Source organism: Simochromis diagramma, unplaced genomic scaffold (genome assembly GCF_900408965.1).
Source record: "Simochromis diagramma unplaced genomic scaffold, fSimDia1.1 OVJJ01000308.1, whole genome shotgun sequence".
Classification (NCBI taxonomy): domain Eukaryota; kingdom Metazoa; phylum Chordata; class Actinopteri; order Cichliformes; family Cichlidae; genus Simochromis; species Simochromis diagramma.
In genome coordinates this window covers 2433988-2460937 of record NW_024386785.1, presented here as the reverse complement: position 1 = coordinate 2460937, position 26950 = coordinate 2433988, and the positions used below count along the sequence as shown (strand labels likewise).

General features: G+C 41.3%; 1 protein-coding gene across 3 annotated transcripts in view; it reads right to left on the bottom strand.

Moving 5' to 3' along the window:
- Window positions 1–3801: 3801 nt before the first annotated feature.
- The window catches only part of itpr3 (inositol 1,4,5-trisphosphate receptor, type 3), a 66961-nt gene continuing 43812 nt past the window's right edge, over window positions 3802–26950 (bottom strand). For all 3 annotated transcript variants that reach the window (XM_040022747.1, XM_040022750.1, XM_040022748.1), the window contains 33 exons: window positions 25190–25264; window positions 22829–22948; window positions 22295–22417; window positions 20706–20906; window positions 20496–20611; window positions 19389–19524; window positions 19178–19303; window positions 18214–18339; window positions 18011–18131; window positions 17722–17903; window positions 17479–17627; window positions 17289–17397; window positions 16767–16860; window positions 15818–15993; window positions 15233–15389; window positions 13968–14182; window positions 13509–13709; window positions 12754–12864; window positions 12296–12391; window positions 12095–12202; window positions 11915–11998; window positions 11726–11836; window positions 11021–11213; window positions 10768–10887; window positions 10453–10622; window positions 9749–9913; window positions 9472–9661; window positions 9306–9398; window positions 7928–8046; window positions 7482–7647; window positions 7230–7390; window positions 6986–7147; window positions 3802–6418 (listed from right to left, as the gene is read on the bottom strand). In XM_040022747.1, the coding sequence (XP_039878681.1) occupies window positions 6302–6418; window positions 6986–7147; window positions 7230–7390; window positions 7482–7647; window positions 7928–8046; window positions 9306–9398; window positions 9472–9661; window positions 9749–9913; window positions 10453–10622; window positions 10768–10887; window positions 11021–11213; window positions 11726–11836; window positions 11915–11998; window positions 12095–12202; window positions 12296–12391; window positions 12754–12864; window positions 13509–13709; window positions 13968–14182; window positions 15233–15389; window positions 15818–15993; window positions 16767–16860; window positions 17289–17397; window positions 17479–17627; window positions 17722–17903; window positions 18011–18131; window positions 18214–18339; window positions 19178–19303; window positions 19389–19524; window positions 20496–20611; window positions 20706–20906; window positions 22295–22417; window positions 22829–22948; window positions 25190–25264 (4593 nt within the window). In that variant the 3' untranslated portion in view covers window positions 3802–6301. The remainder of the gene's footprint in view (window positions 6419–6985; window positions 7148–7229; window positions 7391–7481; window positions 7648–7927; window positions 8047–9305; window positions 9399–9471; window positions 9662–9748; window positions 9914–10452; window positions 10623–10767; window positions 10888–11020; window positions 11214–11725; window positions 11837–11914; window positions 11999–12094; window positions 12203–12295; window positions 12392–12753; window positions 12865–13508; window positions 13710–13967; window positions 14183–15232; window positions 15390–15817; window positions 15994–16766; window positions 16861–17288; window positions 17398–17478; window positions 17628–17721; window positions 17904–18010; window positions 18132–18213; window positions 18340–19177; window positions 19304–19388; window positions 19525–20495; window positions 20612–20705; window positions 20907–22294; window positions 22418–22828; window positions 22949–25189; window positions 25265–26950) is intronic.

Genomic DNA, 26950 nt, shown 5'->3' with positions numbered 1-26950 from the left:
ATGGAAGTGACTGAAACAGCTCAATTTAGTGGTTTGGATGGGTGAGTGAATACTTTTAGCAGTTTAGTGTAGGTGGATAGTTACACGAGGGGTGAATGGATCGATCTATGGATAGACAGATGGACAACAGCGATGGCCATGTTAGCAAGTGAGCTTTCAGAAAGAGTAGAAATACTGATATTTATCTTTGTGTCGTATTGATTTTTGTGTATCATATCAAACAAAATGTTCCGAGTTGACTTCAGCGCAGAGAGAAGTCCGTCTTATGGTGTTTGGTTCACTGTCATCCTGTCAGGTTTTGTTGCCGTCCTGTTGGCTGAGCCCTTTGTGACCCTTTTATAAATAAAGGTTTACGCACAAACTTACTGATAACACCACACATATCTGTGTAAGCCCTGCACCCATCCACCCATTCAACCGTTCCTACCAGCTGTCTCTCTCGTCTTCATCCCTCAGCTGTCTGACACAGGAGAGAGGGAATAATTAATAGTTCATTTTCCAGAGTGCTTTGACTTTTTCTTGGAAATGACTAAGACGCCGGCCGAACTCATGACTTTTTCTCTCTGTTGTGTCCGTTCTCTTTTTACCTAAACCATCCTTCCACTCCCGTCCCAACCACCTTTTCAGTTTTACGTTTTTTCATCCATCTCGATGCTCTCTCTTTCTCTCTCCAGTTAATACGCTCTAAACCAGGACACGTTTGTGTGAAGCCTATTTACTGACTCACACAGCCGCAATAAATCCCTGCAAATGCTGCGCTCACACACAAACACACTGAACCACTGACTCTGAAATGCCTTCTTTAAAAATTCTGTTTTGTTTTTTTGCTCCCTGCTGAACTGCTGGACTCAGAAATAACTTTAAAAATATGATCTAAGGGTGAGGATCATATTGCACATAGTGGAAAAGTAATGCAATTTTATTTTGGGTTAAACTTTAGCTTCTATTTGACGTTATTCATGTCAAGAGCGCCATCACCACCAGGCCTATTTGAGGCCAAAGAAAACAACAAGAAAACATCTCAATCTGGATAAAGGTTTAGGACTTACATTCCTGTAATAACAGTCTCTTTTTCAAAATTGACTCAAAAGCTGTTTCATAGACTGGTGTGGGTTATTGTTTCTTCATCATTTACGCTGGAAAATGACTGGAGACGTTTCCAAAACACGCGACTGGTCTTTAACCTGCCAGCTCCCCTCGTAAAAAGCCAGAGCGACGCATTGTGCCAAGGTGCAAATAGCACAGGTGATAGTCTGGTAAATACACAGAGCGAGTGGCTGGCATGCATCTCTGCTCTGGCCTTTCCACTGCCCTAACTATTCACAGACAATTTAATGCACTGCAAACTGATTTGAAGTGAAACGATCCAGAACCCGCTGAAGTTCAGACTCTCGACTTTAATGAAAAGGGTTGAACAAAGTCATAGCATTAGCTAACACTATTGCTAAGGTATCTATGCATAAAAATGAAGCAGATGATTCCCTGGATGGTGCTTTGCAGTTTATATGGACAGTGGCCCAAAACATGCAGTTGAAGCAACCCAGATAAAGTTAACAGCTATTACTTGATCTCAGTCTTAGTGTTGAAGACGAAACTAAAGGCAAGAGCCACAAACAGCAGACAACAACAGGCAGACACAAAGGAAACACATGTATCTGAAGACAGTGTCGCATTTTAACAGGATATCCATTAATCATGTTAGTTTGTCCATTTACATTTGGGCCCCTGGGTATAAATGAAATACTCAACAGTTAATGCAACAATGCAGTTTTCCTTTTTAAATCTGTCATGATGGAGTACAGGACCAAAATTAGGAAAATGTTTTTACTGTGCAAACATTTATGGACCATTTCGATTGTAGTTTAACTTTTAAATGCACATAGCATTTGTGCATAGTGTTAATGCCTGCATAATACACTATAAAGTCTGTAAGCACAGACTTAAACAGCTGTCGGACCAACCACAGCGCTCTCATCTCGTCTCCCACATACAGCCCAGTGTATCCCAGAACAATGGGTGGATGCTATAAACTTATTTTAGTTTGGAAACACAGAGACGCCATGGGAACCCCGAGCTAGTCCCCCCAATCCCTGGCTGTCACTCCAAATGACCCCACAAACACAGACAGAGATCTATATATTAAACCTCCTTTTAATTAAAAGCTAAATTAACTGCAGTGGTTAGAATGAAAACGCAGCAGCAGTGTGCTGATGCTCATGTTGTACATGACTCACAATCCTAAGCTGTATTCTTGAAATAATTTTTCATCATCCAGCCTGAAAAAGTTGGAAAAATATTAGATTTATGTTCAAAGTTTTGTTGTTCTGTGGATTCTTGGGTCACATTTGATTTGATCGACTTAAGCCATGTTTCTATGCGATCTGATTTGTTGTGCACATGTGAAGCAGGCTTCTCTCAGGTCCTCCCGTTATGTCTGTTTATAAAAGTCACTCTACAGTTTGTGGATCAGGAGGATCAGGGACGTGTCTAACGTAACACAGCCTAATTCAGTCATGTACTTGTAACTGTGGGACACATTAAGTAAAATATCACAGAACAGAGCACCGACCGATATAATCCGGGGCACCTTTAAAAATGAGATAATCTGCTGATGTGTCTGTTGCTTAGTTTCCTGTAAAATAATTTCAGCTTCTTTGCTGGTTCGTTTTCTGTGATTCTTTGAAGCCTAATTAGCCAGCAGCTGCTGCGGCCTGACAGCAAACAGCTGGAGGGGATCGATCCAATCAAAAGATGAGATTAGCCAGACCGCAAATGTATCCGAGACAGTTCAGAAATGACCTTGACCTGAGGTCACAGACGCACACACAACAATCTCACATCACCTTAGAGAACTTCACAATGACAGATTTTCTAGAGACTCACTAAAACTGAAACTGTCATATTTGTAAGGAAGCCACACACACACACACACACACACACACACACACACACACACACACACACACACACACACACACACACACACACAGCAACTGTGGTCAACATTCCTCTGAGGCTCCACACCAAAGCTCAGTAATCCTTCACTCTCTCACACACACTGAAAGACACACATCACTACTACAGGCCAGGAGATTACCTGTTATAGAAACAATGTATCTAACCATAAATATTCTTTAAATGCCAGATATTGCACAGCACTGCACATGCACAACTCTCTCACACACAGAGCCGAATGAACTGAGAACAGTAAACACTATTTATAGCCTGCACAGAAACACAGCCTCACTGTGTGTGTGCTGTTTACAGATCCACGGGTCACATGTTGCATCTAAAAGGAAGCTGATGGTGGAGTTTTGGCTTTGTGGAGAGCTGCCGTTCACTTCCTGTTAATGTTAAAGAAAAACTGGCTGTGATTCAGTTTAGGACACAGTCAGGCCGTTTGAGAGACGAGCCTCAAAAATTGAAACAGCTCGTGTCTTAACAAAAACATCAGCTAAAATTAGTTTCCCATTTTTTCTCCCGCGTTCATCTTCAGTCGCTCGTCATCACACAGGTTGTTGCACACCGTGCTGTGAAAGGTTTTCCTGTATGTGAATTAAAAAATTCTCTGAATCACAGTCTTTAACAGTTTACATTTAATGAAATTATATTTTTCAGAATGCTGATGGTGTCATTCTTTTGCATCTGATGGGTCGAAATATGTTTTTTCTTTATCTTTATCGTTGACATTGTCAGATCTTTTTAGTTTTGTGCATTTTCAACTGATTTGTCTTCTTGTTCTCCAAACAGTTTTCAAAATAGCAGCTGGAGTAATAAGAATTATGACCCAGAGACCCAAACTTAAAGTGAAACCATTTAACTTTAATATTTGCATTTTAAATCTAAAACTGAATCGTTTGCATTAAATACAGTTTATTCAATGTAAACGTGAGAAAACGTGGATTTTCGTCTTCATACTTCTCACTCGTCTGTTTCTCAATGAAAAAGCTAAATGACATTTCTACTCATAAATCCATCATCCAGCGTCTGTTACAGCGTTAAAGAAAAACAAACATATCTTCTGTCTGATCTCACACAAACCTTAAATCCTACAAGTTTCCCAGATGTACAATTTAAAAAAAACAAAAACACACATCTGTGTTCAGCTCGCTTTACAAACAGAAGCACAAATGAAATCGGCAAACACAAGCTGCATGTTTCTTCCTATTTACATTTTCTTAAAGTTATTAAAGTGAGTCGAAGGTTAGCTTTACAAACACACATTTGCACACGTTAGCAGTTTTTATTAAACTTGGTAGAAACTTGAGCTCACCCCAAAACAGGAAGTTTAGTCTTTTTGCTCTTTCTCTTTATCACTAAAGCCATCAAACATTCTGTCTAAGTAATAATTTAAATTGAACTCATTTTCTGTTTAGATAAAAAGAAGCAAAAAAACAACAACAACTGAGGTTTTCCAGCTGCACCATGACGCTCCCATTTTTGTCTGACTGCACCTTAAAAACCCAAAGATGTGACACAAAATGCACGAACTGCTTCCTACAGCGCCCCCTACTGTGTGGATGCCGGCATCTACAGCTTATTTCTTGTGTGCTCATTAATGAGCAGATTTCTGAAATATTAAAAACTAAGAAGCTAGATGATAAATTAGACATTTCTAAGTACAGCCGTCTGGAAAGTCAAACATTTCTTCAAACCAGGTACGTGATGTGGACATTTGTGTGTTATAGTTTGTGCATCTGTGGGTACACTTGGGTCTGATCAATGGAAGTTTTTCATGAGCGGGCGAGCGAGAGGTTTACAGATGTCCACGTGCCTACATGTTTCTTTTGTCGTCATCTACAGAGGCTTGAGAATTTACAAGTTACCCGCGACCTTCAGGAAGACTTGAAGCCTAACAGCAATGAACTATTCTGTCTCCAGATGTTTGTGTCAGAGCGTAATCGCCTTGTGTTTCATATTTCATTTTTAAGACAGTCACCCAGCCCACACTGATCTGAAATGACTTGTATAACTGTGGCAGACTTGTGCTAGCTATATCTGTGAAGGTTCTCAGTCATCCAGGTCATCGTAGTCTAAGGAGCTTGGAGGGAAAAGCGTCTGGACTTCTTTAAGTTACTTTAAGTTACATGTTTCACCTCAAAAGCTAAGAGCTTAAAAATCTGGGACTCTCCACCATTTGACCTCAGAACTGAAGAAGCTTCTCGGATGAGAGGTGAAACGTCTTCAAGACAAATAAGGAAGTCCAGACACTTTTCTCTCCAAGCTCCTTAGACTCACGTGCTAGCCAGTTATTATATCAATATTTCTTTGAATAAGAGCTGAACAAGACTTTTGACAGCTGCGTCCATCTTTGGCTTTGTGTTTCCCTGTTTGTGCAGCAGAGGCTCATTTTAATCTCGCTTCATTTTATTGGTCAAACATTGGTTAGCAACTCACTTTTTCTTCTACTTTTGTTGTTTGGTTGTTGCTGGCAATGATTTTAGTGCATCACAGCTACCTCTGGTAGTATCAGCGCGCCAAACATACATTTTTATTATTACACTTTTTTAATTAATGTGTTGAAAAATGATAACCATCCCTAATGTTTTCATTGAGATGAATATGATTAATAATAATAATACTATTATGGGGTCTTTGCCGGGTCTTACACTCACGTTAGGGCTTTTCTTCTCACCCTGGTTGTGAAAGGTTCCAGATCTGATTTAAAACAGTTTAGCTGTGTTTTTCTCTCTGAACTTACTTGTGGGCTGTTTTCAGGCAGCTTCGTGTTAGTTTAGCAATCAAGGAATTACTTTAGGAATTATTTTTGGACATGTTGTGCAATGCACTGCATAAATAAAATAGCCATGTGCTGGCTAATTTCTTTTACACATGTATTTTTCACTTGAAGCCATAAACCTTTAATACGTGCTGTTTCCACAAGAAGTAAGCTTAATAAAATACACTTAATTTAAAATTGACCAGGTGGAAAGAATCCACAAACTTCTGCTGCACAAAGAAAACCACAGCTGCTTTATTTTAACCTGGGCCGTGAAGAACACCTGGAATGGGAAAGTTTAGGGCTAAATTTGTCCTGTGACCTGAGCAGGGAAGAAGCTGCAGGTTTAAGAGAGTCAGATCAGCTATTCCGATTATTATTGTCAACCAGCAATCTGCTGACAATCAGAACGTAAATCTGTTGGATATTTGCCGCTATGAAACTGTGTGAAAGCTGCAGGTGCTTCAGCTGTTCTAGTGTTTCTGTCTTTGTGTCCATCAGTCCAGCTGGATGGCCTACAGATCTAGAGATGACCATGTAGTGAACATCAAATCCGTCTGTGTGCCAATGTGTCGAGTGTCTTTATGTTTTGTAGATCTGATGGTTTCCTCCTGCGGCGCTGGGAGGCACCGCGCCGCTCGCTCCGCCCTGGACGTCGACAAAGCCCATCCTCTGCCTCCTCTTCCTCTGCTCCGTCATCTGCGCACACACACACAGAGTCACTAAACGCCACCCAAGCTGTGATTCCGTGTGTTTATGTGTGCTGCTGTGATTAGAGCTTTGCTCCTCAGTTATGGTGCCACTAATGTGGTGCATTAAAAATGTTGTCCTGCTAACTGTGAAAGCAGTTGAAAGATCAGCTGCTGATTCTGGATGAATTTCTGCTTTTAACGAATGAATAAAAGTACGGTCAGCATTTACTTGATTTGGGCTGCAGTGTTAGGATCTTCCAGCATGTCGTGGGGCAGAATATTTTTCACATGTTAACCCTAATATTTTGACCTATCGGGGACTTTTTGATTGTCTGAGGTAGCTGTAACATAACTTAAGATGCAAAACATACCCCATACTTGGTAATGATTGCATATGATTGACTATTTCATCCAAACTCGTGTAGCTGACCCGACTGGTAACCAGTTAGCCTTGGCTGATAAAAGTAATTATAAACAGATTCATTAGCTTAAAAAAGTTAAAGCGAGCTGAAATTTGTCAAATCAAAGTCAACTTTGTTATTGTCAGTGCATCTGTCCCTTTGTGTGCAAATACCTGCTCTTTGAGCTCCGTCAGCTGGGCGGTCAGGGTTGTGACCACCTTCATGGTTGATACCAGTTTGTCCTGTAACTGCCTCATCTCGTTCTGCTCGCCATCGCTGTCTGTTACCACCAGTGACATGGCCTGCATCCGTGGAAACCAGTCCAGGTTGTTGTTCTGAAGCAGCAGAAGAAGAAGCAGTTTATTTGTGAACCTGAAATCGCAGCCATGTCACTTTTCTTTCTTTAACGTTTCCCACCTTGATCATGTGAGCCACGTAGCTCTCCGGTCCTGTGTAGTCTGTCTTGTTTTTCTCGCGCACCAAAACGATAAAGTAGAGGTAGTTCCAGATATTGTGCTCCAGTTTGATGTGCTCTTCGAAAGACACCGTCTTATTGTCAAACTTGTCTCTCTCGAGGCCTGCAGCAGAACAAAGAAGACCAAGCTTCTTCAACAAATCTACTGTTAGCTGATTGGTTTGTTAGTCACAGTGTGAAGAACGTCTACAAACCGCAAATGAAACATGTTGTTTTCAGAATTTCTTCCTTCTTCTGCTTCTCACTCCTCAAGTCTGCGAACGTGTCGATGATGACACCGAAGATCAAGTTGAGGACGATGATGATGACGATGAAGTAGAACAGCAGGTCATACACAACTCGAGCGGGAAACAGTGGCTCCTGAACACAGACCCGGGAAAGGAATTTAGCCTTCACTCTGCACTAACTTCTTACCTGATGATCTTTTATCTATTTTAAAACTTCATCTTCAGAGCAGCTAGCATTTATAGTCCTGCAGTTTAAGATCATTTTTTTAGTAACAGCAAATTTAAAAACCGAACTGCACCCTTCTGTGGCAGAATATTTCCACATGATAAAGAAAACGTCAGATAAAAGCCAAAGATGTAGGCTGTGCATTTTGTTATCGGAGAGCAGCATTCAGGTAAAAACTGTCTCGTACATTCTTAGATGGTTTGCGGAGGACGTCTCCCACTCCTCCTCCGTTCCTCAGTCCGTGGTTCAGCACAGTAACGATACACATCAACAGAGTGTCGCATGCTCGCTCAGAGTCTGGCACCTCTGAAACACACACAAAGACTCATCAAGGACATTTAACAGTGATCAAATACAAAGTCGGTATAAATGTAAAGTTATGGTGTGTAAAAACTTTCACCACTAGTTCTGTTTTTCTACCGCTCCCAATCAAAGTGTATAATCCCAGCTATGGTGGCTGTTATAGCACAAACATGTTTTAGTGGAGCAAAAGAGACCAAAAATATTAAACTTAGTATTTAAACCATAACTGCCTTCCTGGCATATTTCTGCTACTGTTTGGAGTGGATCTGTATCCAGCCCAGAGATTCCTTTTTAGAGGCTGTCAGTGCTCTGTTTACCTCAACTGTCAATGCCGCATAAGAAGCATCCACATTTACTCCAGCCTTTAAAAACTTTGTGATACGAGTCTGTAAGTGAGTGAAGCTCACTTCTGACCAATGACAGCGATACTACGTGAGGTATTGAGGATATGTTGAAGATTTAAGCCCTATCTGCCCCTGTTAGCTGTTGTTAGCTGGCTGTCCTTGAAGTGGATCTAACATTGTTGGTCTCTGACACTTTCTGAATAACTCACTCGACTTCATGTAACCAAACAAACGGCACGGTGTCTAAAAGCTGAGATCTCACAGATTCCAGAACTGCAACTTTCATCACACTTCGACCAAATTTCACTGAACCAGCTACAAATATGCTTCACATTCGATAAGCATTAACATGGAATCGGACTTGCACATGCCACTAACCCTGTGCTATCATTTTTCTGTAAAGCAAATTTACCTAAGGCTATAAATAAAGTAACCTTAATCATTTTCCTCCGTTTGTCTCGCCGATAGCTTTGGCGTGGGGAGATGTTCACATGCAGAGTTTAAAACAGTCTTAATTTTGCATGGATGACTTTTCAGCATGTTTTGCAATTTACCCCATTTTGTTCTACATCCTCCTTCTCAAATCCAAACCACACGATGACTTAATGCATCTTAACGCTGGTATTGCATCCTCACCAGCTTTACGAAACTTTGAGTGCTCCAGTAGAGTAAAATATAAGAACCAGCCCATTTACCGTTTAACAGCTCCAAAACATATTTTTGTATTTGCATCTGTGGATAAACACCATTTTAAACTGTTATATAGTTATTTAGCTCCCTGTCTATACTTGGACTCCAGTAAGTGGTGGAAATTGGATAATTGTATCTATTTTAGTTAGCTGAAAGAGTTGTTTTCTAATACATGTTGCAAAAACTGACTACTGTCAGTAACCATCTAGTGATGTGTCTGTCTCTTACCTTCCTCTTCAATGTTGGTCTCTGCAGTGCAGCTGACTCCGTCTGCAGAGCACGACTTGAGGAAATCCTGAGAGGCTTCACTATTTTGAGAAGCTGAACAGGAGACAGTAACTAGTACCGATTAAGGTTTTGGTATGAGGGTTAATTTTAACAGCTGTGAATTTACCTGCAGCAATCTGTGCCAGCGGGTCGACCTCCATAATGAAGTCCTCCTTCAGGAAGAGGAAGCCCACAATGGAGAAGAGGTACACAAGGATGAGAGCGAGCAGTGCCGTGAGCAGGATGGAGCGCCCGTTACGCGTCACGCTGTTTATCACATTTAACAGGGTCTCCTCCCTGTAGATCAGGTCAAAAAGCTGCCCGAAATGAACACAGACACTTAGATTTTCCTTCCTACCACAAACAGCACAAACACCTGACAGGTCACTGTGTCTGCTGTTTACCAGGATGCTGTAGAAGAGCTCGTGAACGAAGAGTCCCAGTGTGGACGTCAGGACGTATGCCAGGTGATAGAGGAACTCCACATCCATCACCATGGCCTTGTACCCCATAATAAATGTGCCGTTGTTTCCCACAAAGCTCACCACAAACACCACTTTATTAATGAGCTGGAAATGGACAAAACATGGACAGCACAGTGGATGATCAGGCTGGAGGTGCTGTTACCAAAGAGATGTAAAAGGACGCTGGCCAATTGTAAGAAATAAATGTAAGAAAAGCAGAAAAGTTCTGCTAGCTCATTGCCCAGACTGGCCTTTAATAATAAAACAAGGCCTGATTCTGGCCCTCGGGCCACATATTTGACACCTCTGATCTAGAATGTTCTACTCTAGAACCACAATTCAAATCTAGAGCTCAAAAAGAACAGGAGAATATTTTCCTTTTAGGACACAGTAACTTCTGATAAGTGTATTCAGTGTCTTCACAGTTTATATTTTTTAACTGACCAGTTCACTGATCACCAAACTTAACTCAAAAAACATGAAATCATCATTTTGATTTTAAAAAAGAAAAAATCTTCATCAACTCTGAATAAAACCTAGAAATGTAAACTGTGAATCAAGAGTTTAAATATTTAAAACGGGTACCAAGCCATGCTAAGCTAATCACACCCAGGGTGCAGATGTGTAATGTGGTGTTTTCTCACATTAAGTGTTCCCAGCACTATTAGCGTGTTGCCAATGCCTAGGTGGTAGATGGACCTGAGAATCAGAGCGACGGTGAACGGCGTGAGAGAGCGCTGAGAGAACAAACCCAGGACGGAGAGACCGGCCAGGACCCAGAACAGCATCAACAACAGAGAGTCGTCGATTGCACCTACAGAGGAGAAGAGCATCGTTTTAAGTGCCACATCCTCACCTCGACCAGTCCTCCACACTTTCTACAGATGATGACAAAAATAAAATGACAGTGTTCGTGTGTTTAGTCGTATTTTCAGATCTATCAGTACTTGCAGTAGTACCTTGTCCGGAGTCGTAGGGGTAGAAGAAAGCGATGATGAGGTTGATGAAGAGGGCAAGTTTAAAGGAGATTGTTCCCCACAGAGTCATCCTTCTGGAGAACCAGTACAACACTGGCATACCTGCACAAACACATACATCTTGAGCCTGAACATGCTGTTGGGTTTTTATATGTTGAGCAAAAGTAGAATTGATGTGAGCACCTGGCTCACACGAATGAAACCTTTACAGATCACACTGAGTGTGTGCACTCACTCCTCAGCTTCTTCTGCCACTCCATTTCTCCATGCAGGAAGGATGTTTGCTCGAAGAAATGTGTGACTTTGGATCCCTGCTCGTCCAGCTCAGTGGTGTTGAACACCCTGATCTTTGACTCCTCTGTCAGAAACTCACAGATGGGATGAACGGGAAACACAATCTGCTCCATGCTGCGGTCATCGCGAACAATCTGGGCACAGACAGATACGTAGTTTAGACAACGTCTTCTACACAGATGATAAAAGCTCGATCCTCTCTAAAATGTAGAGATGAAGTTGACAAACTCAAAGAAAGCACATTTTCAGAATCTACGGGGTTTCTTTTGCCCTTTTTGGGTTATGGATGGTGTAGACAGACAGGAAAGAGAGAGGAGGACATGTAGCAAAGGGCCACAGGTCGGACTCGAACCCGGGCCTACTGCTGTCTTGCCATAAAGCATATGGTCAGTGACTGAACTATGAATTCTACTTCTTGGTGGTGGCTGGAACGAGGGGGGAGCATCTCTGCTTAGATTGTTGTGACTCAGACCAGGACTGAGTTGTGTAACCGAGGAACAGAGATGCTTGTTAAATAAACAATTTGAAAAAGTTACGTTTTACCCAAACGATCAAATGGCATTTTGTGCTATTTGATAACCAAACCACAAAGTACTATAGGATCAATGGCTCAGGATAAAGATCTTTATTTTAATAGTAGTAATACCTCTATCTGTGAAGTTAGCTGCTCGTAGTACTCCAGCGGGTCCTGCTCCACCACAGGAGCTGGAGCTGAGGACTTCAACATCTGGGACAGAGGTCGGTTGTTCAGGTTCAGCTGCAGACACACAAACAGCAGCGTGGTGTCAGTTTTAGATGATTACAACTTGACATGGATGGATGGATGGATGTTTACCATTGAGGAAATGCCCTCCTCTCCCTCTTTATTGTTCTTTTGAGGTTTTAGGAGGTTGTGAAGGACTTTGTTGTGTCTCGCCAGCTGCAAAAACACATCAAGAACTTTATTTTGACCCTAACCAACCACAAAATATCATGAGCTCTTCCAGATAGCCAATAGGAAATTGAGTTTAGTCACCTGCTGAGCCAGGATGTAGATGTTGTGCCCCACCTCCCGAGGAGAAACTTCCACCTCCACATCTTCACATTCGCTCTCCTGGTTGTAGGCCTTCTTTATCACCTCCACCTGGCAGAGTGGACATGTACACACTTAGATTTTTCTTGCTTTTCAATAAGATCTTTAACAGCTGCTTTATGGACATGTGGTTCAGGGTCTGACCAGCTCTCGTGGCCGCAGGTTCAGCAGAATCCTCTCTGCGTTCTCGCTGTCGTGACGACTCTCCATAAGAGCCAACAGCAGCTTGGAGGCATTGTCCTGTCGAGCAGCAGTCAAACAAATGGACTGAACCGTTTGTCAAGTACTAGAGACAATGACTTCTATCTTTACACAGACAGGAATGATATTTGTGGAAATGCTGACTTAAAAACCTGGAAACAAACCCACACATTAACCTAAAAGAGTGAGAGATAAATGATGGTGTTTGGTTACATTTGATCACCTCCGACACCGCGCCCCAGATGACATGTTTAAACATAATTACATTTCAAGCAGTGTTAGATTTCCTGTGCTTCTTTTAATGCACAGAAATATGAAAATAAGAAAGATTTCTGCACTTTTGCCACTATGGTGTCGCTACACTGAACTCCGTCTAAATGAAAGAGGCGACTCCATTTTACCTTCAGCTGCAGCACCATCTCCATCCGATAGCGACATAGAGGACTGATGTCATTCAGGATCAGAGCCGTTATGATGTCGATGCCGTTGGACTCGTGGGTCACGATACATGTCTGAAACACAGAAAACAAATGTCTGTGTAAGACAGTGCAGTAAACAAAGGACACCTTTAGAACGTCTGGAAAATTAAAAACTAGAGGATAACATCAGGTGTCTTCATCTGTTGTGCTGGCACTCGTGGTTCTTTGGTGCCTTTTGAGCCCACGTTTTCAGGTTTCTGGGTGCTGGTGCCAGTTTCTTTTTCAATGGGTGTCCCTTTCTTGTCTGGTAGCAGACATTACCAATAGCACTGAACAAAGCGACTTTCTCATATTTCTAGTAGTAAGTATCGTCTTGCATTACCAACCACTGGCTTTGTGTCACATGCAGCTATATCAATCTGCCCAGACTAGGAAATGGAGATCACTGGCCACTCCTTAGTGAGTAGTTACCCCATGAATGTTAATAATGTAATCATCTGCTTTACCGCAAATGCATCACTCCTGACGAGGGACAGTTAACCTAACAAGCATGTCTGTGGACTGTTGGAGGAAGGAAATCCACACAAGCAGAGTGAGAACACTCAACTTCCAGCTGCAGGTTTGAACCTACAGCCTTCTTACAGTGATGCTGCAGCGTTAACCGCTGCACCACCTTGGCACCTGTACCGTCAAAGAAAAGTAGAAACCATTATTTCCACCCTGTTGTTCTCGTGTACCTGGTTCTCTTGGCAGGGTCCTTGGCAGTACTCTGTAAGTGTTTCCAGGGACTGAATGATGAGGTGGACATTTGATTCATTGATGTACAAGCCCAGCAGACCCAGGCCACCCGTCGTACTACCACACATGATGTCCAGGAACTGAAGTGTCTCACACACAAGGTTGTAGTTGGCTTTGTTATTCTGACAACGCAGGAAGTTCTGGAAACACAAAGTCACAAACTTGAGCCTTACATTTTCTGTATGTGTGCTCACATGAAGAAGATGCTGGGACAAACAGCTTTACTTCCTGTACTGGCCTCTAACAGACGGTGCTAAAAGACCCGCCTAAAGTGGAGAGAAAAACATCCAACTTGTCTCTAAAATATAGGTAGTAGATATTAACTTTTTGTCACATGTTTAATGCTATACAATCTGTAAAAAAGGCTCAACAATGTTCAGTAGTTAGCAGGAACTGACCTGTAGGTCGTTGTTGTGGTTCTCACAAAGCAGCTGTAGGAACCTCAAGATCGGCTTCATGATGGTAACAGCTGGTCCCATCTCTGTCTCCACCTCCTTCTGTTCTTCAATAGGTTGAGCTGGCAGGGTGGAGGTGCCTGGGGCAATGGGTGCCCCTGGTACCAACAGTGGATGACCCCCTGTACCCGGAAGTACACCCATTGTGGTGGAGCCACCTTTAAACCATAAAATAATATTACAAACATCTTTCAGAACTCAAACCTTTTCAGAGTCTTATTTTTCCCTTCACAAAGGTGCATAATACAGAATTGTCTAAGGAGCTTGGAAAGAAAAGTGTCTGGACTTCTTTAAGTTTCTTGAAGATGTTTCACCTCTCAACCGAGAAGCTTCTTCAGTTTTAGGGTCAAACGGTGGAGAGACCAAACAGCCACTTCACAAGCGCATGGCACAACATAGAAGAGCCACCTCCACGGGACAAGGCTCAGCGGTCCATCTGCATCTAAAGGTCAAAGGTCACTCTTTTGAGGATGCCAATGTTCAGATTTTGGACAGAGAGGACAGATGGTTTGAAAGAGGAGTGAAAGAAGCATCTATGTCCACTGTGAGCGACCATCTTTGAACAGAGGCGGGGGTTTACGACACCAACTGTCTGCCATCTATAATCCAGTTTTGAGTTCCCTTCCCAGACGCCTTAACGCCCACTCACATCCTGGGCCACCTGACCTCAGGAAATCGCATGATAGGGTGGGGCCAGGTTTCACAATGAGCTCACCCGAAACCCTGGCTGATTGTGACCCACACCCGCTTTCACACCTTGGCTCATGTGATTAGAGGATCATCAGGGGGTCCTTTTGTCCCTCTGTGGGGGGAAACTCCCACTAGGTTTATATCTGGGACTCTCCACCATTTGACCCTAGAACTGAAGAAGCTTCTCGGATGAGAGGTGAAACGTTTTCAAGCAACTTAAAGAAGTCCAGACACTTTTTTTCCCAAGCTCCTTAGACTACGACGACCTGGATGACTGAGAACCTTCACAGACATAATACATAATTGTTTGTTAATTAACCATTTAAAACATTATATCAAATGTCTAAACCTGATCAAAGTTCCAGTGAGTGATGCCAAACTATTGGTTACAAAATGGGGTTTGATCATATCATCCTCAAATAAATCTAAGGAACCCTAAACATGGACGTACATTGAAACTATAGAATAATCGGATTGCACAGATGTGTCCTCATAAACTATTTTCAGATGACTCTCACCGTTCTCCAGCTTCTCGTTGGCCTTGTGCGTCATCTCTCCAACATTAACAGAAACCGTTGCTTTAATGTCGGCCTGAGCTTCTTTCATTCTGTCATTAAACACTTTAAAGAACTTCTCTGACTTGTTGTCCCCCATCATCAGTTTGTAGAAGGAGTTCTGCATCAGAAGTGGACAGAGTCAACACACCAGTTTAACACGGGACCAAAAACAAGCTTGAAAACCATCCCAGTCTAAAACCATGCCTAAAATGAATCAAAACCAGCTCTGAAGCAGTCTTTGTTCTAAAACAATATATAAAAGATGGTCAAAACTAAACCCAGCGTACAACCACGTCTAACCAAGAACCAACTTCTTTCATTAAAACGGTCCCATTGCCAGTACCACATCCTGCGATCTCTGGATCAGCTATGTTGGAGAAAACTAATCTACACTATTAAAAAAAAAGTGACCATTCTTGTCTCAGATCTATTGTTTTTACACGTTTGATGTATTATTTGGGTTTTCCTGTGCTTTTAGAACGGACTTGGCTCTGTAATTTCATAACAGTGACTTAAATGAGCAAAGAAACTTCTCCTGTCTGCTACCTGTATCTCAGTGTTTCCTCCCTCCAGCAGACAGATGGCCAGCTGGATGCTCTCCTGGAAGATCTTATCATTCTTGGTGCTCATCACCAGATCTGTGAACAGCTTCGTTCCTCCCTCACGATCCAGACGACACTGGATTGCTGCCACTGCCGCCCAGTCCCGCTCCTGTTCACCGCCTAACTCACAGAAAGAAAAATACAGCATAATATAGCAGCTTGTGCACAGACAATATAGATTATAGCATCATAAACACATTAGATTGCTATTATTGTGTTACGTAAATCATGTTAAATAAATGGTGTCCTGGGGAATCTCCCCCCAGACTTGGATCAGTGAGCTCAGTGGTTCTAATTAGCAACACTGAACGCACCGACACATAACTTCCAACAGGTTACAAATTAAATCCAAGTCTGGGGAATTCAATTCCTTCTTAGTAACTATATAAACACACCAAAAGCCTTTAACCCAGGGTCCGCTACAGCAACATAAACATGATGGGTGGGTCTGAGGATTTCGTCCTGGTATCCAACAGCAGTCAGAATACTGCTGGCCCGCACATGGAGGTCATTGCCACCCTCCAAGGATATACATGAGACAACAAACCTATCAATGTCAAATATGGATGCGTCATCACGAAGGAGCTGGACTACCTGTGCAGCAAAGACACCAGCAAAAAGCAGCACTAGAGAAAGATCAGTAAGGAAGGATAAAGACAGAGAAATGAAGCCACCACCTGCAAAGTCATCCTCTTTTTGGGTTCGTGTCCAGTCTACAATTGAATTTAACAAAGCAGGTGAAACGGATTTCGGATGTTTTGTGCTTCACTGAACACAATGACATTCCTGAACTCATCTGACTATGTTATACTGTTATGATCAAATGTCTCCTGCATTTTATTTGAGCAGTGTTTATTATTTCCTCTGAACAGTGTTCGTATGAAGCAGTTTACCTGGAACTCCAAGTTCAGCTAAGTCATTCTTCTGGTTGGTCTTCTTGTTTGGAAACAAGTAGTTTTGCAGTAAAACTTTCCGCAGCACTAGTCCCTGAAACAAATCAACAGAAAGTCCATTCAGTCTCCATCCTGTTACATTTAACTGAAACAAAACCAAGAAATAAGCCAGAGATTTCAGTTTGGGGAAGGCTTCAGAGGCTGAAGAATGGGGAAAGACGAGAGAGGGTGGGGAACGCAAACACGAACAGGTGAAGATGATTCAGCGAAAGGGGAGTGTTTGGGTTGTGGTCCCATTCCAGACAAACTGTCTCCAATAAAATAAGCATAAATATGGAAAAACTGCAAAAGGACCACTGGAAGCTACAAAACCACCAAAGAAGAATGACCACAACAACACTGTGGGTTTTTTTTATGTACTGTATTTCTCAAGGACCTGCCTTTGTTGTTCGACCGTGATTATAATGGTTTTGATTTAAGTTAAACAGGCTGATTGTGGTAGTTCAGCTACGATTAACTCACCTTTTCATCAAAGTCCAGAGTCCTGATGAGCATCTCCTGCAGAGTCTTTAGGACTTTGATGCACAGCTTCTCCTCTGAAGACATCAGCGCCTTGGTGTGCTGGATCAACCTGGTCAGCACACGGACATCATAATTCCCCTCATCCCTCTAGTGTCAGTGCTCAAGCATGCTTTACACTCAGATGACCTACTTGGAAATGAATCCTCCGGACTCACAGCGCTGTCGGATGTCGGTTCCTTCAGGGAACAGCAGCTCCGGCTGATGGAGGACATCCACCAACACCGAAAGCTCAGCGTTCACCAGTGGCTTCAGACGCTCCTCCAGAGTGTTTATGATGTCCTGAGGAAGATACAGAGGGAACAAGGTTAAATACAGTTTACTGCAAGTTAATGTAAATAAAGAAAAGTCTTTTTTTCGGTGTGCCCTTGTGCACCTGCAGCTTCTCGATGATGTTCTTGTAGTCCCAGGGGTTGGTAGGAGCGCTAGGGCGGGTGAGGCGGGAGGAGGATTTGTAGTTTGGATTGGAGCGCGACAAAGAGTTCAAAGCTGACGTGGACAGCATGGTGTTGATCTGAGCCTCCAGTTCCAAAGGCACAGAGATGGAGCGACTCTTAGCTGGACAAAATTCACAAGACTTAGTCACCCTTTTTTAAGTGGGAATGTGAGAGAAAACCATGGGAATCATTCATGGCTCAGACGTAATGCGGTGCCAGGTTTGTTACCTGTCACAGCCAGCGTCTTGATGCATGCCTCCACCTGCCCTCTGTGCTGCTGCTGCAACCAGGGACAGTCCAGCAGCCTGACAGACGACTGAAGCAGCTGAGTCACGATGGTGTGATGAGTCTGACAGGGACAGAGAAGCAATCAACTAACTGGAACCACACCTAAACAGTTTTATATCACCAAGGTGAAGCATTTCCTTCACCTGCAGAGAAGTGCTGTTTTCAGAGAAAGGGGAGCTGAAGAAGGCGTTGATGGTGTCAAAAACCACGCCGATGATGTATTTCTCCAGAACGGGATCGGAAAGACGCTTTTCTCGTTTATTACAGACCTGCAGAGAGGGAAAAACCCCGCCCATCAGCACCATGTCACGTCAGGTTGTTTTTTGTCTACTTTCTTATGGATATGACTCTCAGAAACTGTATACCTGTTGTTCTGCTGTAGATAGTTTTTTTAGGCTTGTCACTATTTGACCTCCTATTCTTCAATTTCCTCAGATATTTTTTAAGGATACTCCCCACACAATGCTGGTATAGGCCAAGTTTTAAGCTAATAGCCCTTTGGCAATCACCTTGTCTTACATCCTAGCAGGGCCTCCTCCTGAAATTGACCTTGTGTGGGTGTGTCAATTCAATTTTATTTACACAGCGCCAAATCACAACAACAGTCGCTTCAAGGTGCTTTATATTTTAAGGTAGACCCTACAGTAACACATACAGAGAAAAACCCAACAATCATATAACCCAGCGGTCCCCAACCCCCGGGCCTCGGACCAGTACCGGGCCGCGAGAGTTGAGATGCCCACCCCTGAACTAAAGGAACTGGACGAAAGAGACTAAAATTCAAATTGGTTCTTTACTAAATTGTCTGTTATGTGAAGGCAGCACTGGTTCATCTGTTGAATTAGGAGGCTTTTAGGTGAGGTTTAACAAAAAAAAGGAAAAGAAATCTGCCAATGTCCAAAAAAAAGCCTCAAGTGCTCAAGACCACTTTTCCCCCCAAATCCAACTCAGTGGAAGCAAAATATAAAGAAAGACTCTGCACATTATGGAAACTATAATGTTACAAAGCTGGAGGCTTGTGTTAAACCTGGGTGTAGTTTTAAATAATGAGGTAAAGATTTACAATAGTTTATCAGTTATGATGATAAACTATGGTGCTGTTCCTACCCGAGCCATGTCCACAGTGAAGTCCTCAAACAGATTCCAGATGTGGTTGGATGTGTAGATTTCCTTCATCTCCACCTCTGTGTCCACATAGCAGTGATTCACAAAGTTCACATAGGCAATTTTCACCTGGAGACACACAGGAAGTCGAGTTAGCTTTCTGGTTGAATCGAAGCAGTTTAAAAACCTTAAACCACACAAACGCGGTGAGAACCTCAGTAATGCAGTCCTCATGGGTCACCACCCTGACCACATCCTCCAGGGGCAGCAGGGAGGTGCATTTAATCTCCGTGTACACGTTCTTCCCCTCTGCACAAGCAGCCAGAAGCTCCACCAGAGAGATGTGATACCTGCAGGGGGGGAAATTATTTCACATTCAGGTCTCAGACGGAAACACGACAGCATGTTTGGGATGGGAAATAAAAGCACCTGATGGTAACGTGAAAAACTTTGTTGTCCACACAGTATTTAGACTCAAGTAAAATATATATGCACCCACACGTATATATACTTGAAAACAGATGTGACTTCTTATAGGGCAAAATCTGCCAGAACCAAATCTGTCAATTAAAATTTTAAAAAATTAAATCAGTTCTGATATTCTGGAAAAACTAAAGATTGATAAACATTCAGTCCATTTTAACAAGTCATGACTCGTGTCTCCTGTTTTGCAGCTCTGGCCACATCAGCTGAAGGCTCATCAGAAGAGCCACGACTTGTGTGTTTATAGCAGCAGAGTTAAGGTGGTACAAACTTCTGCTCTGCTTCTTCTTTTAAACGATTTGACTGATGAAACAAATGAACTCCTCGACGTCATCTGTAGCTTAATATACAGCCACGCGTCCAGAGCGATACTGACACACTGCATCATTGCGTCTGGGTTTTGGTATTAGAACAGTGACACAGCACTGCCACCATCACGTCAGATAGTGCATTACAACAATTGTATAACTATAAGTTCACAATCACTGCAAGAACTTCTCAAGAAAACATGTTTAGAAATTAAATAAAATTTGAGTAGCTGGTTCAAGATCAGAGGAGACACAAATTCCTTTTTGATTGAATCAGGAAGGACATAAAAAATCTTAAACATGCAGAGCGACATGCTGTTTGGATCCTTTTATATCCTGTTATAGGATCATTTTATCCTGTTATTGTCTCCAGCTCGAAGCTTTCAGTCATTTAACAAATAAAATACAAGCCTGTCATTTCTTAAATGACCGTGTTATGGTTAGTATCAGGTTTTACGAAGATGGATTAATAAAACTGCTTTTTTTCATTACTTCAACATCATCATCATCATCATCGCTGCCTTGGTTACCTGAGTGGGCTGGTCTCACTGACGCCCTCCCTGCTCTCTGCCATCAGCTCCAGCATGACTTTAAACGAGTTCTTGTCGTTGTAAAAGACGACCACGTCCTCACCGGCGTTTGTTAACTACAAGAAGAGATGAAAGGAAAAGTTGAACACATCAGCATGAAAACACGGGTTGATGTTTTAGTAGAAGCGACGCGGCGCGTCTCATCCTCACCTCGGTCATGATCATGTCCTGACACTTCTTGACGTACTTGCCCTCGGCCTTGATGATGGTGTGGAGGAAGTTGAGGTACTGGACATGGCGGCCGTGCGTTGCCAGGCAGTGGATGAAGTGATGCAGCACGCTCTCAGAGATCTCGCTGCACAGTTGGTAGTTATTACTGAAGATGTGCTGCACTGTCTCCGCCTCCAGGAGCTGGACATGAACAAGGAAAAGTTTGGAAATCAAAAAGGTTTCACTTCAGGTCAGTCACATCAACACTGATATTTATTTAGAGAAGACTAGTTTTGACTTTGACTTTGACTTTGACTGCCTCCTGAATGTTGGAAAATTTGGGGAATTTGTTTTCACTATGTCACTATGTCCCTGTGACATCATCCAACCACAAAACAGCTTATAGTTTATAATATGGTTTCTAATCACAAACCTCCTGGGACCTGGCGTCACATATGTGGACATCACATTTTGGGTTATTTAGACAAAAATATAAAATTTTGCTCTACAAGGGCCTGATATCCACTTACGAGGACATCATACTGCCACTGTACTATCAAAATTTAAAACGAGTGTCCTCGTATGTGGCTCTCATTTTTCCTGAGAAACAAAAATCAGGTAAAAAAAAACTAAATCTGGTAATTCTTTGTTTTTACATTCATCAGGTCCCAGTCAGCCCAAATAGCAAAGAGACATTAAAAATGCATGACGTGGAAGAGGCTGATATTCTTTCTCTAGCTGATTAATTTTCATTCAAGTCCCCTTCAGTACACCGAGCATTAGAGTTGTCAGAGAGGTTTCTCTCTACCAGCCACTCAAATCACTTTAATAAACCCAGAGACAACCGACATTTTCTTTAAACGAGTAAAAGTTGATTAGCTAAAGTAAAATAAATGAAAGCCGTTTAAACAGAAGTAACTTGATCAGGCGTTTTATGTAGAAGAAAATCCAACTGTACAAAAGATTTCTGATTTTGGCTTATTTAGCTTCACAGAGCTGACAGAAGTTAAAGGTAAAGATAATTAAAAGTGATAGAAAACTAAAACTGAAAGGTTTGACTACACTGCATTTAAAGAGAATCTGGCAACGAGTGTCTCTAAATGTAGGCTGGGTATATAAACAGGGAGGTAATTGGCTAATTGGAGTCAGGTGTCAGAAATTTCAACTTATGAGTGTGGGACAGGAGATAAGATATTAAGACTGTTTTCTCACTTGACAAATTCCTAAAGAAAAAGAAACACACACACACACACACACTCGTTTTCATATCTTAGTGAGGACATGTCATTGACATAATGCCTAACGGATACCCTAAACCTAACCATAACCTAGCTGTAACCCTCACACTAAAACCACATTTTGAGTCTCAAACATGCCTCCAAACTCGTTGGCGACGGGCATTTTGTCCCCATAAGTGACTCTTGGTCCCCACAGGTGTAGTAGCATGACAATTTCTGTCCTCACAAAGATGTCTGAACATGTAACCACACATAAAATCAACCACCCTTAAAGCGTACTGAACGTCCACTCAGATTTATGAACTAAATAAGCATTTTGTATAACTTTTGCACATTTGTGAAGCAGCTTACCCCCGGGTTGAGAAACAAGTTGAGGTTCTTGTGCAACAGAGCCTGATTCTCTTGGTTCCCCATACAGAACTTCTGCAGGAACAGGTGAGTATACTTGATGATCTCCTGCATCTTCACATCATTCTGCACACACACAGAGACGAACACGATGGTTAGTCTTGGTTGAGCTGAACTCTCCTCTCAAATCTGGCTACAGCCAGACTATTTGAATATACACATATATTTTAATCGAACGAAAGAAATCCACGAACACCAGGGGCAAAAGTTAACTACAATAAATATGAATGGCTGCTAAATAACAAATCTCAGCCTGTTTGATAAGTATTACATTATTATAACTACTCCACAGTTCAAAATGAAAAGAAGACTGGAAAAAGAAAGAACATCTGTAATAAGTTATTGATGAAAAACTCCACTGTGAGATTTCAATGTCATTTAAAATAAGGCTGCATGGCTTCAAGTGCAGCACTATTTGAATTGACCTGCTTAATTAAGCCTGCCAAGGTGCTTTTAATTTGGGGTGTCCTGTCTTACCTTGTCGTAGGAGACCTGCAGCAGGTCCAGCATCACTTTATGAGCACCCATGTTTTTTAGCAGCCTCTGCTGCTTCTTCCAAACTCCGCTGCTGCACATCTTATTCAACCTCTCCAGGATCTGCAGGGGGGAGGAGCGAGATGGCAGACAGTGGAGTCATGTGCAGTTAGACAGATGATGGTCAGTTTAACTTTTATTGGTTGAAATACTTCATTTCATTTTAGTTTTCTAGTGTCAATGTCAGTTTGCTTTTATGAGCGTTATTTTCATGGGTGAAACAGATATCAGAGTGCAAGGACACCCTTCATTTTTATATTTTGTTAGTAAAAGGGGAAATAGGTGCACTGTTTTATTGAAATATGTGCAAATATATGTGAAAATACAGTATACAACAAGCTTGAAAGTCAGTATTTGGTATCACCACCTTCATTCTTCAACACAGCCTGAATACAACAACAACAAAGTAGTCTTCAGGAATAATTCTTAGGCTTGGTGGAAGGACATCTGAAGCTCTTCTTCGGATGTTGGCTGCTTTGTTTGTTCCGTTCTTCGTCCCACGCGGCTTCAATAATGTTGAGGTCCAGGCTCCAGGGGGGTGGGGGTGTCAATCCATTGTGTTTCTCTATCCAGGTATGCTTTTACTGCACTGACACTGTGTTTATACTTTACAAGTGATTCTTTGCTAAGCTGTCTGCTATGTGGAGACACAACACAGGTTTATCTCTTGAGTTAGGTGTCTTTTTATCCTTGAATGATTCTTAGGTTAGCATTGAGCTTAAACAATAAGCACTGGGTTTAAATCTGGGACTCTCCACCATTTGACCTTAGAACTGAAGAAGCTTCTCGGATGAGAGGTGAAACGTCTTCAAGCAACTTAAAGAAGTCCAGACGCTTTTCTTTGCAAGCTCCTTTGAAACAATAAGCACTGAAAAAATTCCAAGTCTGGCTCCATGAAAATAAAATATAATGAGGTTTGGCTGAAGACTGTTGCACGGTACTGTAGAGCCTGCAATTATATTTTTGTACATTTTTTCTAAGCTCTAAGTATCCCACTGTGTATTTTAGCTTAGTTTTAATTAACGATAGCATCTCTGATGGGCTGCATATGCTAAGAAATGAGTTTAATTTGCATTTTTAGCAATTAAAGTTTTCCCCCAAAGAAAGTATGCACTGTGTAAAAAAGTCTTTCATAAAGCCATTCCACATTTAGGAAAAAAAGATTTCTTTACACACTAAAAAAGTTAACATAAAATACATTACGTAACACACACAATGTAACACATTCATTACTTTTAAACAATGTCTGTAGAATTATCTTTAGAACAACCTGAGTAGGTGCCGTGTTGGGCTCAGGGCTTTTTCACACATATTCTAAGTGATAAGACATTTTTTCATTTCTGAAAATGCTAAAATGAATCTTATTTGTGAATAAAACGCATGTTTATTCATTCATTGTTTCCCGAGCGTTTAATTTAAAGACATACTTGGATAATACTGCCAGTTTTCCCCAAGACTCAATTATGGGCTCATTACTATTTCTTTAAATATACTGTGTTTTCAAAAATGTGTGTGTTTTACTTTCAGGTGGCGCAGGTGCGTAGATCATGTTTAAGCTATATTAAAATCTATAACCTTGTGAATTTTTAAAAACTTTGACTTGTAGAAACTAAGCACATCTACAAATGAGTCTCACTCACAAAAAAGCCAACTGATGTTATTTCAGTTTACTTTAGTTCATTTAATTAATAAAATATTAAGTGAATCATCAGATTAGCATTTTGTGATTTTGTAGACATAAAACAAATAATGAATCACATAAATATTGATTATTAATGACGTTCCAATGTGGAAAGAGTGTGATTCATTGACAAAGGTCGTGATCAGAAATTGTACCAAACCTAATTTCTTTCACAACACTGAAGAAATACAAGATAATTTGAAGTCATAGTGGCAACAACCGAACATTTGGAAGCTAAAATTTACCAGAGCAGAAGGAAGGTTTTGATTGGTTGAATTTGGAATATAATTTTATACCAAATAAGGACTTAAATCTATCCTTTAATTTTCATCTTCGTTTCCATTTGTGACATTCTGCAGGTGTTGTTCACCAGAGAAACTAGCAGGAGAGAATAATGATGGAATTATCCTGAGCAGAGAAAAACCACCATTGCTGGAGAGATAAGAGATAAGATCACCACGTGCAGGACGTTTTCAACAGAGATACATCACAGCTGTGCCCTTGTTGATTAGTTAATAGATGATTTTTTGGAAGAACGTTCCAGAAAACCCAACAGACAGAGACAAATCAAAAAGAAAAACTGATCACGTGTTGAAGAAACATTATCGAACGGGCGCTCTCACCTCTTTGACTTTCTGGTAGTTCTCGTTACCCTCCTTCACTTTCTCCTTCTTGGGCGTTGCCTCTTGTGATGCCCCCTGCAGGATGCAGAGGGTCAGACAGCATATGCAGTTCTCTCCGGGTATGGCACCACACTCATTGTGTCCTCGCTGAGGACTTTACACTACATTTCTGATCCTAGTCAATATTCAGATTCACTTGTTAACCTCAACATTTACCAGCTCACTAGCAAACTAGCTTGGTTAGTGTTAGGTTTTGTTTTAGCCACATGCTAAAAAGGCAAACTTCAAGAAACTAGAAGATATTATATTCCAAATAAAGTCTGATATTGCAGCCGTTTCCCTTATAATCGTTTTGATTTGGGTGCTCCAAATAGCCACAAATCGCATTAAAAGAAAGGCGTGGATGTTAACCTAACCCCAATCCTAATCCTAATCCTAGATGGGTTACCAGAGGTTAAGGAGCAAATATATCACTAAACAGACATGGGTAGCAGGGTAGAATAAGTGTGTGGGCGGATGTAATGTCTGCAAACACACCAGCACATCTAGTTTCTCCAGGAAGTAGCGTACTGGAGGCTTGCACCAGTATCGGATGCCAAAAACAAACAGTTTGCGTACTGCAAACTGGTTATTGTTTATTCCAATATTTCTTAAAACGTTGCCATCTCTTCTGTAAGGTTACTGGTTTTTAAACTATTTTTAAACTCCTGGAACTTTTGAACAACACTTAAATTGGCAGGTTTAGAACTTCCCTCGCTGGGTGAAGCTCTTTCTTTACATTAAATTTTTTATTACAAAAACAACTTCTCATGTTAATGCGATTGGTTGTTTTCATTATCAAGCTAACATTTGAACAAAGCACGACTAGCTGGTTGGGGTTTTTTTAAACATGCAGTGTGGGTGTATAAGATGTATGACAACAAGAAACTAGTTCTAGAAAAACATTTGAGAAATAATGTTTCTGCATTTCAAAGTATAAACAACAAGAAAGAAAGAATAAGGAGAGATGCCATGCAGTGAAAGTGCCATGCCACGTATAAACCCACTACCTTATATCCACATGATACACCAGGAAGCCCAACACCAACAGGAAGTGAGTTTAAAAACCAAGATGCAAAAGTTCAAAAGATATTTTTATTTGTTTTTGTTTAGTACTTTAGTTTTATTAGTAGTATTTAGATTTTTAATAACATGTTGTTGATGTGTTGTTTTAAATAGTGACTGAATGGGGTAGTTGGTTAGTTAGTCAGTGGTTAATAAATTGGTTAGTTGTTATATTGACAAAAGCTTATGATGTCAATCAGCCACCTAGACACAAAGATCCTGTTGGTTCTGAAAAAAATTGAAATCTTAAAAGCAGTTTAGAGAACATACAAAACAAAGTAACACTGACTTCAGCTAGCCTTTAAAAACCCTTTAAAACAGCCTCTAAACCCAGACTTACTCTGGGATTCTCCTCTCAGCCAGCTCAGTATATATGTACTGTTATTATTTAGATATGGGAAGGTTTGAGCCAGTATTATAGACTTTAAAGACAAAGACACAATAACAAGATAATATTTATGAAGAAAAATGGCCTTAGCTCCTCGGCACGAATACTTAGACAAAAAACGACCTCTTGGTATTTTAAAACTAACTCTGTTAAAATAAAACCTCATAATTTCATATTTCATGAATTTGATTATAATTGGTTTATTGGTCATATAGCCAATTAAAAATTATGACCACTGAATTAAAAAATACTGGCAGCACTATCCTACA